This window comes from Triturus cristatus, chromosome 7 (genome assembly GCF_964204655.1).
Source record: "Triturus cristatus chromosome 7, aTriCri1.1, whole genome shotgun sequence".
NCBI classification, from domain to species: Eukaryota; Metazoa; Chordata; class Amphibia; order Caudata; family Salamandridae; genus Triturus; species Triturus cristatus.
In genome coordinates this window covers 261,796,013-261,811,530 of record NC_140590.1, presented here as the reverse complement: position 1 = coordinate 261,811,530, position 15,518 = coordinate 261,796,013, and the positions used below count along the sequence as shown (strand labels likewise).

Here is a 15,518-nt window from a genome sequence, read left to right as displayed (position 1 = left end):
AAATGAGATTACGCTTTGTTCTTTATAGCTCTGTGTAGTTTAGAGCATGATTTTGTTTGTGATAGACGTATTTTTATACAGCTCAATTTTCTTTTGCTAGAAGACTATGTAGGTTCATAGCGGCGGGACACTTCCGAGTAGCTGTGCGCTGAATAAATTAAAATAACATAACATAACATAACATTGTCGAGAAATATATGGAAGTATACCCAATGACCTTTGAACCGGGCGTTTCTCTTTCCGGCTCTTTTCTCATCACCGAGGGGGTGGAGTACGTCATAAAGAGTCACCAAGAAAGTGGTCTGGCTGGCACAGAGCCGCATGTTACCATACACAACGTTCATTTAACTAAGTCAATTGGTAAAGCACGTGTATGAAGGTGCATGCAGAATTCCCTGCTCTTTACATGCAACTATAACTCAGAAAACAACTCACCCGGTGGTGACTTCACAAGAGCACTTTACTCCAAACCGGCCAGATATATGCTTACCGGGCCTACGAAACACGCGGTGCAGCTGTGGCACGTGGTCACCAAGGCGTTAGGATGGGCCAACAAGCTCACTATGGCCACCCCGCTGTGGGATGCTGAACAGCTGGGAACATTGGGGCGCACAAAAGGCTTCGACAAGTGGGATCTAATAGGTATTTCACACATCAGAGACCTCTGGGGGGGGGGGGGGGGGGGGGGGGGGCGGGGGTAGTTCCCTTTTCGACATTGCAGCAGACATACGAAATGGCGGACTCGGAGCGCTTCCGCTATGCCCAGATTAAGCACTCACTGCAGGCTAACATTCCCGCTGGTACGACATTGCCTCAGTCGTCCCCGCTTGAGGACCGGCTGCTTGACGGGCACCTACCTGATAAATCCATATCGCTTACATACAAGAAGCTCATTAACAACGCCCCTGATCCCCTCACTGCGCTACGGGAGAAATGGGTGCGAGATGGCCTCGAAATGGATGATGAGGACTGGCAGGTGGCAGTCTCATCGCCAAAGGAAGTGGCCATATCCGCCAAACTCCGCCTAGTCCAACTAAAAATCCTGCACAGGGCATACCTCTCAGAGACACATTTGCTGATGATGGGCAAGAGCGCTGATGGGCACTTTAGGAGACACATCCTGTGGGAATGCCCGCAAATCCAATGTTACTGGGGGAAGGTCTTGAATTGCATGAGTGGGGTTTGGGAGGTTCCATTGCGGCCTGAGGCCAAGAGATACCTATTGAACGTCTGGGAGCCCACTGATCTGGGTGTGAGGGGGAGACTGTGGGTCACCTTAGGGCAGATGATTGCTAAACGTAACATTGCACAGGCATGGGGGGCCACCGTGCCACCCACACTAAAGAAGTGGAAGGAGGACATGGACTGGTGTATGTTGAGGGAGAAAACTGTCTATGTTGCTCGGGGATGCCCTCAAAAATGGATTGCATTGTGGACTAAATGGAATGATTACCGGGGAGGACTATGTGAGCCACCGAAGGTCCCCACACCCGAAGAACACTGTATGATATAGATACCATTGCATGGATCTCGAGTGAGTCGGGGAAAATTGTGTCAGCCTCCGAGCCCTTCTGTACCTTTGTGCCGTATGAAGTACTTATTTGTAAGCATGACAGACTTGTTATCAATTCAATAAACAGAGTTTAAAAAAAAAAAGAAAACAACTCTATCGCAAATAAATATATCTCCTTAGTAGACAGGACATGAAGATTATATGATATAGATTTATTGAATATGATAACTCTTAGTTACAGGTGCCCTGCTCAGCCAGTGCATCAGGTAATAGAGAAACTAGGGAAAGAATGCATTACACCAACATCAAGATATAACAAACTGCCTGCCCACTGCCTTGTATGCATATCTTACAGTGACCATCATTGAAGGCTCATACAAAGTTTTGAGCTAATATTTGATTTACAAAAATGTAATTTTCCTGTGGTGTCCTCCCAAATGATCCTTTCAGTCTCTTCTCACCTCAAACATTCATGGGTTAGCACCTACCCACTAGCACTGTCTGGATTAGAGGCTGAAGGGTGATGGGAGTACAAAGGGCTTTGTTTCTGAGGAGGCAGACCTCTCTCGCCCCAGCCCAATACAGTTATCACTTCCATTACGCACCCTTCTTCCATAAAGGTTAAGCTCGGGCAGAGACTGGAATGAGGACCCTCCACAACCTTTTGGGACAGAAACTGGAAAAGAATTCACATCTCCCGATGATGTTTTTAACCCCATTCAGTGGGTTGCCCCAGTATAGTTCTTAACCTTTTAAAGCGTTGGACTAGTGCAGATGGCCTAGCGCAGACTGGAGAGGTTGATGGGCAGTGGGGAAAGAGTATTTACCCATGAAACTCTTCCGTCCGATCTTCGCCATCACTCTTGATGAGCAGACAGTGTCTCAAAATGGCAGCAAGGTGTCGAAAGAGTGCAGCTTCTTCCTGGAAAAAAAGAAGGCAATGTAAAGAAAGACCCTAAAAATCCCCCAGACACCCAAGTGCCAACAGAAGAGTTACAGGAGCAATACAGATGCTTAAAACCAGGTAAATCACACAGAACTGTTCAATACAGTAATCCACAAAATTATCAATTTACAAGAGCAGGAATAATAGATTAAACAGCCAATAGCATGGGGTGTGAAAGAAATATTTCTCTGGGTGAAGCCAAAGCCCACTTTGTGTATATTCTAAAGCACATGTAAAAAAATGCCACAAAGACTGCTGTGCAGTCAAGCCTGGCCTACAATAGATCCTAACATCTACACAAGTATCTAATGTCCTTATTCCACCCTTAACAGATAAATCCAGATTTATGTCGCAAAGAGATTCTAGCAAAAAGACAAAAGGGACTTCTTACTAATTGATGTGATACCACACAAATATACACCACGAAATATATTTGTGAAAAAGAAATTCCACTGTTGACACAAAGGGAAAATGTTGAATGATTTGTCCATCAAGGGACATTTGTAAGGATTTTGGGGTCCCTGGGCCAAACATATGGGGGGGGGGGCTGTTTTGAACAACTTTGAATTTATGATATAATTTCAGCTCTCTAATGCCCTCTGACAGGATCACTGACCGTGCACATGCACACTGTTCAAAATTCTAAATGTTTCTACATCTCATATTCAGGGACAGTGAGGAGTGCTTTTAATATAGTAACACAGAAGCAGCCCACTAGACTTGACTACTTGGGTATATTTATCACCAAGGACGAGGCGTTGTTCTTTGACAGGAATCTACAGGGGATGCTGCGGCGGTTCAGGGCGGATGTGGCACATTGGAAGACCCTCCCGCTCACATTATTGGGGAAGGCGTCCCTATACAAGATGCTCGCGTTGCCCCGCTTCTTGTATGCGTTACAGAATACGCCAAATCCGGTTCCCAATTCGTACTTCTCACAGATCGAAGGCGTGGTTCGAGACTTGCTATGGGACAGCGGCTCACCCCGTATTGCCATGGCTAAATTAACTATGGGATGGTACGATGGGGGAATTGGTCTGCCGGATCTGCGCCGGTATTACCAGGCCTCGCAATTGACGGCCATCCATAGCTGGGTGTTTGGGAGGCATGATGACCGGAGCTTCCGTACAGACCACTGGCTGTTAGGTAAAGGGGGTATAATAGGGCCCTTTACACCAATTACAAGAAGCTGGAATTGACAGGCCCAACGGTGCGGACGGTGGAGGTATGGCACGGGGTACAGAATCAGATGGGATGGAAGGGTCGCCTGACGAAGGCGACCCCACTATGGGAACCAGACATACTGGGGAGGCTCAGTACCTATGCAGGATTCGACAAATGGGAATTAATCGGAATCTCTAGAGTGAGTGATATGTGGGTGAAAGGGAGAACGGCGACTTTCCCAGAGCTTCAGGCCAAGTACCAATTGGCCCCAACAGAGAGATTCCGGTACCTTCAGATCAGCCATGCCATAGATGCTGCTCGATCTAAGGACGCACCTCTCCCAGACTCCTCTCCCCTGGAAGACAGGCTCATGCTGGACCCAATGATCCGCATGGCCATATCACTCACATACCGGAAACTGACTAATAACAGAGGTGACCCGATGATCAAGCTCAGAGTGGCTTGGGAAGCTGATCTCGGAGACCTGCCCGACGAGGACTGGCGTGAGGCACTCGCCTCGCCTAGAGAAGTGGCAATCCCGATGCGTCTTAGGCTGGTACAGCTGAAAGTCCTGCATAGGGTATATTTTGACGCCATATTGTTGCATAAACTGCAGAGGCGTCCAGACCCGCTATGCCTCCGACGGTGTGCGCTGCTCGGAACATTCTTCCACATCCCATGGGACTGCCCCAAAATACAGGAATTCTGGGTTAAGGTCACCAGACAAATGGCGAAGGCGTGTGGGAAGACCATACGGCCGACACCAGCTCTGTGTCTGCTCAACATCTGGGTAGACGCGGACCTTACGCGAACTGAGCAGGAGTGGGCCTCTGGGGGCTGGGGTTTAGCCAAAAGAAACGTGGCGCAGCGGTGGGGAGTAAGCTCCACGCCGAAAATGGTGGATTGGGCTAAGGATATGGATCATGCCATGCTGGCTGACAAAACGGTATTTCGAGAGAGGGAGTGCCCGCGGAAGTGGGATCACAAGTGGGGAAACTGGAATAAATAGAGGGAACATCTGTATCTCTCTGGTGATTGAACTCAGGAAGGAGAGACACATACTACTGGGAAGGGCGGCACAGGAACAATAAACATAGATGATGGAGCGAAGGTTATATCTGAGGGGGGGACACAAGTTCATAATACATAGTGGGACGGGCTCGGTGGGTCGATGGGACATTGGGGTCTCCTACCCAGGGGAAGGGCAGGTTACTAGGATCAGTGGGGGCTGTCTGCGGATCGGGGGGTCGTTGAGGTATTGATGTGTAATATGTGTAGGTGGACTGAAAGACTGATAAGGGGTAACGATTTGGACATCTTCATACTGTCATTGCAACGGTCTCTACTGCTGTGTTTAATAATAAAAAGTGTTTTTAAAAAAAAAAATAGACTTGAGACCAACATTCAGTTCATCTAAACAATTCACCCAATCCATGAAATGCTCCAAGAAAAAAAAACCTTTGCAACAAAAAATAAAATAAACTCCCTGAACTTTTGTAAAACAAAAAAAAAACATGCATATGAATATTTAAGGAAGCAATTTCCTCTAGAATACTGAGGCCTATGACCACACTGTGGTGTTCTTATGTTGGAATGTGGTATCAGAATGTAAATTAGCATTCTATGCCAGGATGTTCCACACGGGCGGTTGAAAGGGTTTCTGCAAACTGTGGTTGTTCAAGCGGTCTTCTCCTAATAAACCTACTTCTATAGTTTAAACCGTGTCCAAGAAGTTACTTCACAATTTGGCGACGACTGGGAACAAGGAGGAAGACAGCGCTCACATGCTTGTTAGTAAATCTATCAACAGGTATTTTGCTTTAATTAACATTTTCGTGTGTTGATTGCACCAGCGGATGTTTTGATTTTATCAGTGCTTTGATTGCACCCGCGGCAGTATACATGTTTTGTTTGAAGTACAAGAGTGTGCCTGAATTTGTCTGAAGCATGGATCGCATTTCACAAGTGTTATGATCGCACCAGCGGCTGTTTATTTACCGTGTACTAATCGTGTACTGATTGCACCTGCGGCAGTTCGGCGCATCTATTTGACACGTTTGCCCATGTTGATGGAGTTGAGTTCGACTGTTGAGATTGGAGCTCTCTTCATCAGCGTTTACATTTACAGTGTTGTTATTTAAAAGTCATCTCACCGTGGAGTGCTCGAGCTTCCCTTTGTTGTGCACGCCATCGAGGTTTCCTTGAAGAGATCACAGGAACTGCCACATGTCACAAGCACAATGCAGCTTGGGAATCACATCGTGTTGTGACGTGCAACGTGACTCTGCCGGCATGAATAGCGTCTAGTTAAAATAAATAATAGCAACGCGGCCGCCCATATAACAGCAGATCTTTAACCGCGGCGTCAGCGAACACTATTTCGATAAATGAAATTGTAGAGCCTGTTCTACTGAACTTAACTTGTGGAAGAATTTATGTGAGTTAAAAGATTCGGCTGATCAAGTGCAACCATGAAACGCTTACAGATCACAGCATAATGTGAGGACTGTTGCGGTTTGCTATACTACGTAGACCACGGTGACTACTTTGATTATTTTCGCTTGTTTTTTTTAATTAACTTATTTTATTTTCAGATTTAGACCAGTGACTAACTATATATGTATATATATATATATATATATATATACACACACACACACACATATATATATATATATACCCACATACTCATAACATTACCACTATTATATTTGTGTGAACTTCTACTAACCTGTTGGACTAAACACTGACAGGCACAGCTTAGTATTTATTCATCGTTTATCACTTTAGCCATGTCTAATATTTCAGCACTGTAGGAGAGTAGGGTCTGCTTTCTATGTTCACCCCCACTTTTTGCTTTTGCTTTACTGGTTTACGACTTAGATGTGGCTGTGGGCCTGCTAATCAGACCCACAGCCCTGCTGTTCTCTCTCTAAATTACTACTATGTACTTTAGGTGCATAACCCATTTGGATAGGATCACCTTATTGGCCCCTGTACAGTGTACCCTAGGTACCCAGGGCATAGGTGTACCCTAGGCCTACCAGGGGCTGCAGCATGTATTGTGCCACCCCTGGCCTGGCCTTCCATTTTGACACAACTGGCTGATCACTCAGCTGGGGCAAGGTCGTGTAATCACCCCTTGCTTAGGTGTAGTATTCCTATACCTAACTTACATATAGACACATGTGTACCTATCAGTCACTCCTATGGCAGGCCTTGACAATCCTGGAGGCAGAGTGCTTGGTACCATGTGAGATGGTGCTCTAGCATGAGCTGAGCCTGTCTGCAGCTTTCGGAACCATGTCCTTATAGCTGTTCTATGATATAGCCTACCATATACTCTTAAAGTGCCTTATAATCTTAGACGGTTATGGTAACTATGGTTTGGCTTTATCAAAGCATGTCGTGTAAGGTGTCTAACACTCGGGAATAATACCCCCATGCCATTTCTGGACATGAGAATATTATTCCCCCCTTCTAGAGGGAAAGACATGTTAAAATCATACTTCAACTGTTAGCCTCTGACCAAAGCCTCAGCATCACAAAATGGATGCTGCTGCCACGACACAAGTCTGACCTCCTGCTGCTGGGAGGGATCCCAGCCAGGGAGGCCTGGACAATAGGTTTCCTGCTTGGGGAGGTGCTAGCACCTCCCCAGACAGCCTTTAGTGTATTGGGGCAGGGTGGGCTGAAAGGAATGAGACATGCCTGGGGCACACAAGGTGTTCCTTGCATAGTCCAGTTCAAACCGGCGCTGGGGCACTCCAGCCCCAGCTCTGGCGCGAAACTGGACAAAGGGAAGTGGGTGTAACCACCCCCTCCCAGGTCCCACCCATAAGGCGTGACCTAGCAGGTATCCCAGCCCCCCAGATTAGTATAAGAGTGGGAGTTGGGCCTCAAGACTTTAGATTATCCTGAACCTGCAAAACTGAACAGAAACTCTGGACCTTCGACATTCGACGAAAGAAGAAGACTGAAGAATCTCCCTTGTAGCCAAGGAGTGGCTACCCTGTGCAAACAGGCACCATCAAGTGACTACCCTTTGCTTTGTGAAACGTTCGACGAGGAACCGACTGCAGAGCCCGACCAGAGCCTTGATTTCCAGACTTCTCCGACCCTCATCCACATCTGCAGCAGAGCTGAGATCCGTGGAGGCGACGAGCGACGTGGGACCGGCTACCTGGGAAAAGTGGCTAGTAACTTACAGCGCAGCTTCTGAGGTACCCTCGAAGTTGTGCACCGGGGATTGAGAAGCCCCAACCCCAAGCACCATCTGCACCGAAGACCAGCCCCCCACACTCCACGAGTCCTGCGTGGGGCCCTTCAGCATTTTCCTGCTTGCCGCGTCTGTCCGGTTGCTTGCCCGCTGGCTAGTGGCCTTTGTGACGACGCTCCCTAAAATCTTCTGCGCTGGTTTGGCTCCTCCAGACTGGCTCCCGCTTCTCTGCAAAGAAGAAGCACCCCAGACCTTCCTGGTCTGCACCAGAAGCAAGTCCCTTGTTCTTCGTGGGTTCCGCTTGCCAAGGCTTGGTGAGTCCTAGTCCAACTTCGACGCCGCCGACAGCAAGAGCCTTCGTGGGACAGCTCGCCTCCTGGTCCTGGTCGTCCTCGACGCTTCCTGGTCCTCCTGGCTCCAGCGACAAGCTTCACCTTCACCTGCAACTCTTCACGACATCGCCTGGTTCCTTCCTGGTTCCACGTGGTCACTGGCTAGTGACCTTGACTCTGTCCCTTCTGCTTGCAGGTTTCTTCTCTTCGTGATCCCAGCCTTGGGATCCACCGGACACTCTCCCCTGACTGCCTGTCAGCATCTTTCTTCAGGCATCCATAGGAGTCGACGACGAAAACGACGCATCTTCACCCCTATGCACCCGCAGCCTGTGGGCTAGGTAACTTGGGTACTCCGGTGCTCATCAGGATAGTGACTATCCTAGTGTCTAGTTTTCAAGTCTCAACTTCCTAGCTACTCCGGAAGTGTCCTAAATCTATCTATTTCTAAACTGTAACATTGCTATTGACTTTTACGCATTACGCGTGAGTGTTTCCACTCTGCACACGAATCCCGTGGGCCTCCCACTCCCTAACTAACGCTAGTGTAGTGTAGCCCCAGCGATTCCCTAGGTCTAGGCCTATTCTATTTCCGTGACAGTGGTTCTTATACCACTTATTTAGTATATGGTTTGCGTGGCCCCTAGGGCCTAACTGTATTACTTACCTGTGTGACTTACTGTATGCATTAATAAGACTGTGTTGTACTTACCTCTAAACTCATAAAGAGTGCTGAGGGTTTGCTTAGAATAAATACACTTTATTTTATATATATATCTGTTGTGGTGTCCTTTCATTTGGTATTCAAGGGATTATATATGGTATCACAGCTGGCTTCACATGCCATTCAGAGTTTAGCCTAAGACTGCTCTTGTCCATGCTACCACTAGGATAGCTGGTCTATAAGGTTGACTTTACAACCAATCACCATAAGGGTATTTGGACTGATATAAGGTGTACACTATAACTAGTGACATCATACATCAGGCCAACTTCTCACATTGGTGAGCAGCGGTTGGGATCTGAGCTTGCTGTTGTAATACCATTGTAATCTTGAGATACTAAATTGAAAGATCACACAGATATTGTCTAGGTACATATAACATAGATTATTATACTTAAGTCCTACTGGACTTTGTAGTTGTAGGTTGAAGGGAATAACACACCCTGACTACAACTACTAGAAAGGTTTAGTAGATACAACTAGTGTAGGTAGGTGCACACACCACACCCTCACTAGATCATGCCTCTGGGAGGAGATCAAGTAGATGCTCTCTCAGGAGGGGCAGGTCTGCAGAAGACCCCCTCTAGGTATGATACCTTAACATTCCAGGAGATGAGACAATTGTGTACCTCCAGAGGAATAAAACAGGGTGCAAACCCTACCCTCCTTCAGTTAAGACAACTCCTAGAGGAGTATGATGCTCAGAGGGCATCACAGGAAGGTGCCCTAGGCGCAGAGGAGGGTCTACCCACCACAGAGGAGTCAGATGGGCCTTCAGATGGGGAGGTAGACAGCCAGAGCCAAGTAAGGAGACTTAGCCAGGCTAACTTAAGTTTACATGGGAGTTTGCATGGGGTCCCCCCATACAGACCCACAAGTAGACATTCACAGAGAAGCAGGAGGGACAGATCCCCTTCAAGGGAATCCATCCACTCCCATGTCTCTAACACCTCTAATGCTTCCTCTCACAGGGGAATGACTTCACCTGAGAGAAAGGAGCATGCAGCCAGAATGAGGGAGGCTAATCTGAGGATTCAGAGGGAAGAACTTGCCCTTGCCAAAGAGAAGCTTGCTCTGGCTAGAGAACAAAAGTTAAGTGGGTTAGAACCCACTGGTGGCAGCAACATTCCTAGAGATAGAGACAGGCACTATGATAATAGAAACCTGAGCAAGATTGTCCCTCCCTACAAGTGTGGGGATGACATCCACAAATGGATAACTGCTTTGGAGAGAGCTTGCAAAGTACAGCAGGTACCCCAAAGTCAGTGGGCAGCTATCTTGTGGCTCTCCTTCTCTGAGAAAGGAAGAGACAAGCTCCTCACAGTTAGTGATGAGGATGCAGATAATTACACTGTCCTGAAGAGTGCTCTGATTGATGGGTTTGGCCTAACCACTGAACAATACAGGTTGTTGTTCAGGGATACCCAGAAGGCACAGACTCAGGACTGGACTGACTTTGTAGATTGTGCCACTAAGGCTCTGGAAGGCTGGCTATTGGGAAGTAAGGTTAAGGACTATACAGGATTGTATAATTTGATCATGAGAGAACAAATACTTAACAACTGTCAAAACCAGCTATTGCATCAACACCTGATTGATTCTGATCTGACTTCTCCCCAAGAATTGGGAAAGAAGGCAGATAGATGGGTCAGGACTAGAGTTAAGCAGAAAAACCAGAACCAGGGCGGTGATCAGAAAAAGGCAGACCAGAAGGGTAATGAGCAGAAACAAAAAGACCAGAAGTCTTCACCAGGCCCCCAAAAAGCTCAGGGGGAGGGTGGTTCCAAAAAGGATAAGAAGAAAGAAGGCCAAAAGAAACCATGGTGCAACTATTGTAAGTCTACCTCACATTGGTTTAGTGAGTGCACCAAAAAGGATAAGCCCCCAGCCACCATTGCCCCTAAGGCAACTGTACCCCCTAGTTCAGCTGTAAGTGGTGGTTCCCAGCAAAAGGGTGTAGTAGGGTTAACCCTGGGAACTGAGGAGGATTCTGGCCTAGTCAGAGTGCCTACTCAGGCTGTCCTGATCTGTGATGGGGACTTAGCTTTGTCCTCTACTGTAGGCCCCAGTAACCTGGGCAAGTACAGACAGACACCTTTTATCAACCAAAGAATGGCTCAGGCCTACAGGGACACTGGGGCTAGTGTCACAATGGTGACACCTGCTTTTGTGGACCCTGGACAGATCATACTAGGTGAGAATTACCTAGTGACCAACGCTAGCAATGCCACTACCTCCCATAGTGTGGCTATTGTTAACTTCTCCTGGGGAGGGGTAACTGGCCTCAAGAAAGTTGTTGTTAGTTCAGACCTTCCTGTAGAGTGTTTACTGGGCAATGATCTTGAAACTTCAGTTTGGTCTGAAGTGGAGTATAGGACCCATGCAGAAATGCTGGGGATAGATGCACATGTCCTTGCTGTGACCAGGTCACAGGCCAAAAAGTGCAACACTGAACAAGTGCTGGATCCTGAAACTATGGACCAGTCACACTCCAAGAGAAAGAGCAGTAGGGTTAAGGCTGTGCCTTCCCCCCTGCCTCAGGTGGTGGATCAGCCCTCCCAGGAGGATGATTCTGAGAGCCCTGAAGGAACTGTCCTAGAAGAACTTGAACCTGATCAGGTTGAGTTTCTTGGGACAGGGGGACCTTCCAGGGCAGATCTGAGGCAGGCTCAATTAGACTGCCCCTCTCTTGAACCCCTCAGACAGCTGGCTGCTGCTGAGGCTGCAGGGAATGCTCAAGGTACCCATAGAGTGTATTGGGATGAAGGGCTACTGTACTCAGAGGCTAGAGACCCCAAGCCTGGTGCATCCAGGAGGTTGGTCATACCACTGAAGTTCAGGGGCTTCCTTCTAACCTTGGCCCATGATATTCCCCTTGCAGGACATTTAGGCCAGAACAAGACTTGGGACAGGCTTGTCCCTCACTTTCACTGGCCCCATATGTCAGAAGATACTAAGGAGTTTTGTCGCTCCTGTGTCACCTGCCAAGCCAGTGGCAAATCAGGTGGCACCACAAAGGCCCCCCTCATACCACTACCTGTGGTGGGGGTCCCCTTTGAAAGGGTGGGCATAGATATTGTAGGACCAATGGACCCACAAACAGCATCTGGGCACAGATTCATACTGGTGATAGTGGACCATGCCACCAGGTACCCAGAAGCAATTCCCCTGAGGACCACAACAGCTCCTGTTGTGGCAAGGGCCCTGCTTGGAGTATTCTCCAGAGTGGGCTTTCCAAAGGAGGTCATTTCTGACAGAGGTGCCAACTTTATGTCAGGATACTTGACTGCAATGTGGAAGGAGTGTGGTGTTAACTATAAGTTCACCACACCCTATCACCCACAGTGCAATGGGCTTGTTGAGAGATTCAACAAGACCCTAAAGGGAATGATAAAAGGATTACCAGACAAGCTTAGGCGAAGATGGGACATCCTTTTACCCTGCCTTCTGTTTGCTTACAGAGAGGTCCCACAAAAGGGGGTTGGCTACAGCCCTTTTGAGCTTTTGTTTGGGCATCCTGTAAGAGGACCCCTGTGTTTGGTGAAGGAAGGATGGGAGAGACCTCTCAGACAACCCAAACTAGACATAGTGGATTATGTACTTGGTCTCCGCTCCAGGATGGCAGAGTATATGAAGAAGGCTTCTAAAAACCTTGAGGCAAGCCAAGAACTCCAAAAAGCTTGGCATGACCAAAAGGCTGTACTGACTGTTTACCAGCCAGGACAGAAAGTGTGGGTGTTGGAGCCAGTGGCCCCAGCAGCACTCCAAGACAAATGGTCTGGACCCCACACTATTGTTGAGAAAAAGGGAGAAGTCACCTACTTGGTGGACCTTGGGACTCCCAGAAGCCCCCACAGGGTGCTTCATGTCAACAGATTGAAGGCATATGTTGACAGGGCAGACATGGGGCTACTCATGGCTACAGATGAGGGGCAGGAGGAAGAGAGTGACCCTCTCCCAGACCTGTTGACTCAGAACCCTGATGATGGCTCAGTTGATGGTGTGGTCTTTTCTGACAGCCTCACTGTCCATCAGCAACAGGACTGCAGACAAGTTCTGCAGGCCTACAGACATATGTTCTCTCTGACCCCAAGTCAGACAAACTGGTGCACCCATGAGGTGGACACTGGTGACAGTCTGCCTGTGAAGAGTAAAATCTACAGGCAACCTGACCATGTCAGGGACTGCATAAAAGTTGAGGTACAAAAGATGTTGGAGCTGGGAGTCATTGAACCTTCAGAGAGCCCTTGGGCTAGTCCTGTAGTCCTTGTGCCAAAACCTCACACCCAAGATGGTAAGAGAGAGATGAGGTTTTGCGTGGATTACAGAGGTCTCAATGCTGTCACTAGGACAGATGCCCACCCAATACCTAGGGCAGATGAGCTCATTGACAGACTGGCAGCTGCTAAGTTTTTGAGCACATTTGACCTAACAGCAGGCTACTGGCAAATCAGACTAGCTGAGAGTGCAAAGGCCAAAACTGCTTTCTCGACCCCAGGAGGACATTATCAATTTGTGGTAATGCCCTTTGGTTTGAAGAATGCACCTGCCACTTTCCAAAGGCTGGTGAATCAAGTCCTTACTGGGTTGGATGATTATTGTGCAGCTTATCTTGATGATATTGCTGTCTTTAGCTCCACCTGGGAGGATCACCTGGTCCACCTGAGGAATGTTTTAGAGGCCCTGCAAAAGGCAGGCCTCACTATCAAGGCCACTAAGTGCCAGATAGGGCAGAGCAAGGTTGTATACCTGGGCCACCTAGTTGGTGGGGGTCAGGTTCAACCACTGGAGAGCAAGATCCAGACCATAAAGGACTGGGCTCCTCCAACTACCCAGACTCAGGTCAGAGCTTTCTTGGGCCTGTCTGGGTACTACAGAAAGTTTGTTAAGAACTATGGGTCCATAGTGACACCACTTAATGACTTGACCTCCAAGAAGATGCCAAAGAAAGTTCAGTGGACAGCAAGCTGTCAAAAAGCATTTGATGACCTGAAGCAGGCCATGTGCAGTGCACCTATTCTGAAAAGTCCAGACTACTCCAAAGAGTTCATTGTCCAGACAGATGCTTCTGAGTTAGGTGTGGGAGCTGTTCTTTCACAACTGAATGTAGATGGTCAAGACCAGCCCATTGCTTTTATAAGTAGAAGGCTGACCCCTAGAGAGAAACGTTGGTCAGCTATTGAGAGGGAGGCCTTTGCTGTGGTTTGGGCCCTGAAGAAGCTGAGGCCATACTTGTTTGGCACTCACTTCAAGATTCAGACAGACCATAAGCCCCTCTTGTGGCTAAATCAGATGAAGGGTGAAAATCCCAAACTTCTTAGGTGGTCCATTTCCCTACAGGGGATGGACTTCACAGTGGAACATAGACCTGGGACTGACCATGCCAATGCAGATGGACTCTCCAGATATTTCCACTTAGAACATGAAGACTCAACTGGTCAAGGTTAGTTTAATGTCCCTAAGTTTGGGGGGGGGTTGTGTAGGAGAGTAGGGTCTGCTTTCTATGTTCACCCCCACTTTTTGCTTTTGCTTTACTGGTTTACGACTTAGATGTGGCTGTGGGCCTGCTAATCAGACCCACAGCCCTGCTGTTCTCTCTCTAAATTACTACTATGTACTTTAGGTGCATAACCCATTTGGATAGGATCACCTTATTGGCCCCTGTACAGTGTACCCTAGGTACCCAGGGCATAGGTGTACCCTAGGCCTACCAGGGGCTGCAGCATGTATTGTGCCACCCCTGGCCTGGCCTTCCATTTTGACACAACTGGCTGATCACTCAGCTGGGGCAAGGTCGTGTAATCACCCCTTGCTTAGGTGTAGTATTCCTATACCTAACTTACATATAGACACATGTGTACCTATCAGTCACTCCTATGGCAGGCCTTGACAATCCTGGAGGCAGAGTGCTTGGTACCATGTGAGATGGTGCTCTAGCATGAGCTGAGCCTGTCTGCAGCTTTCGGAACCATGTCCTTATAGCTGTTCTATGATATAGCCTACCATATACTCTTAAAGTGCCTTATAATCTTAGACGGTTATGGTAACTATGGTTTGGCTTTATCAAAGCATGTCGTGTAAGGTGTCTAACACTCGGGAATAATACCCCCATGCCATTTCTGGACATGAGAATATTATTCCCCCCTTCTAGAGGGAAAGACATGTTAAAATCATACTTCAACTGTTAGCCTCTGACCAAAGCCTCAGCATCACAAAATGGATGCTGCTGCCACGACACAAGTCTGACCTCCTGCTGCTGGGAGGGATCCCAGCCAGGGAGGCCTGGACAATAGGTTTCCTGCTTGGGGAGGTGCTAGCACCTCCCCAGACAGCCTTTAGTGTATTGGGGCAGGGTGGGCTGAAAGGAATGAGACATGCCTGGGGCACACAAGGTGTTCCTTGCATAGTCCAGTTCAAACCGGCGCTGGGGCACTCCAGCCCCAGCTCTGGCGCGAAACTGGACAAAGGGAAGTGGGTGTAACCACCCCCTCCCAGGTCCCACCCATAAGGCGTGACCTAGCAGGTATCCCAGCCCCCCAGATTAGTATAAGAGTGGGAGTTGGGCCTCAAGACTTTAGATTATCCTGAACCTGCAAAACTGAACAGAAACTCTGGACCTT

General features: G+C 48.1%; 1 protein-coding gene across 2 annotated transcripts in view; it reads right to left on the bottom strand.

The window, feature by feature from the left end:
- LOC146809360 (chaperone Ric-8A) overlaps positions 1-15,518 on the bottom strand; it is a 362,752-nt gene that overhangs the window by 163,973 nt on the left and 183,261 nt on the right. For both annotated transcript variants that reach the window (XM_085616159.1, XM_085616160.1), the window contains one exon: positions 2,341-2,435. In XM_085616159.1, coding sequence (XP_085472285.1) covers positions 2,341-2,435 — 95 coding nt within the window. The remainder of the gene's footprint in view (positions 1-2,340; positions 2,436-15,518) is intronic.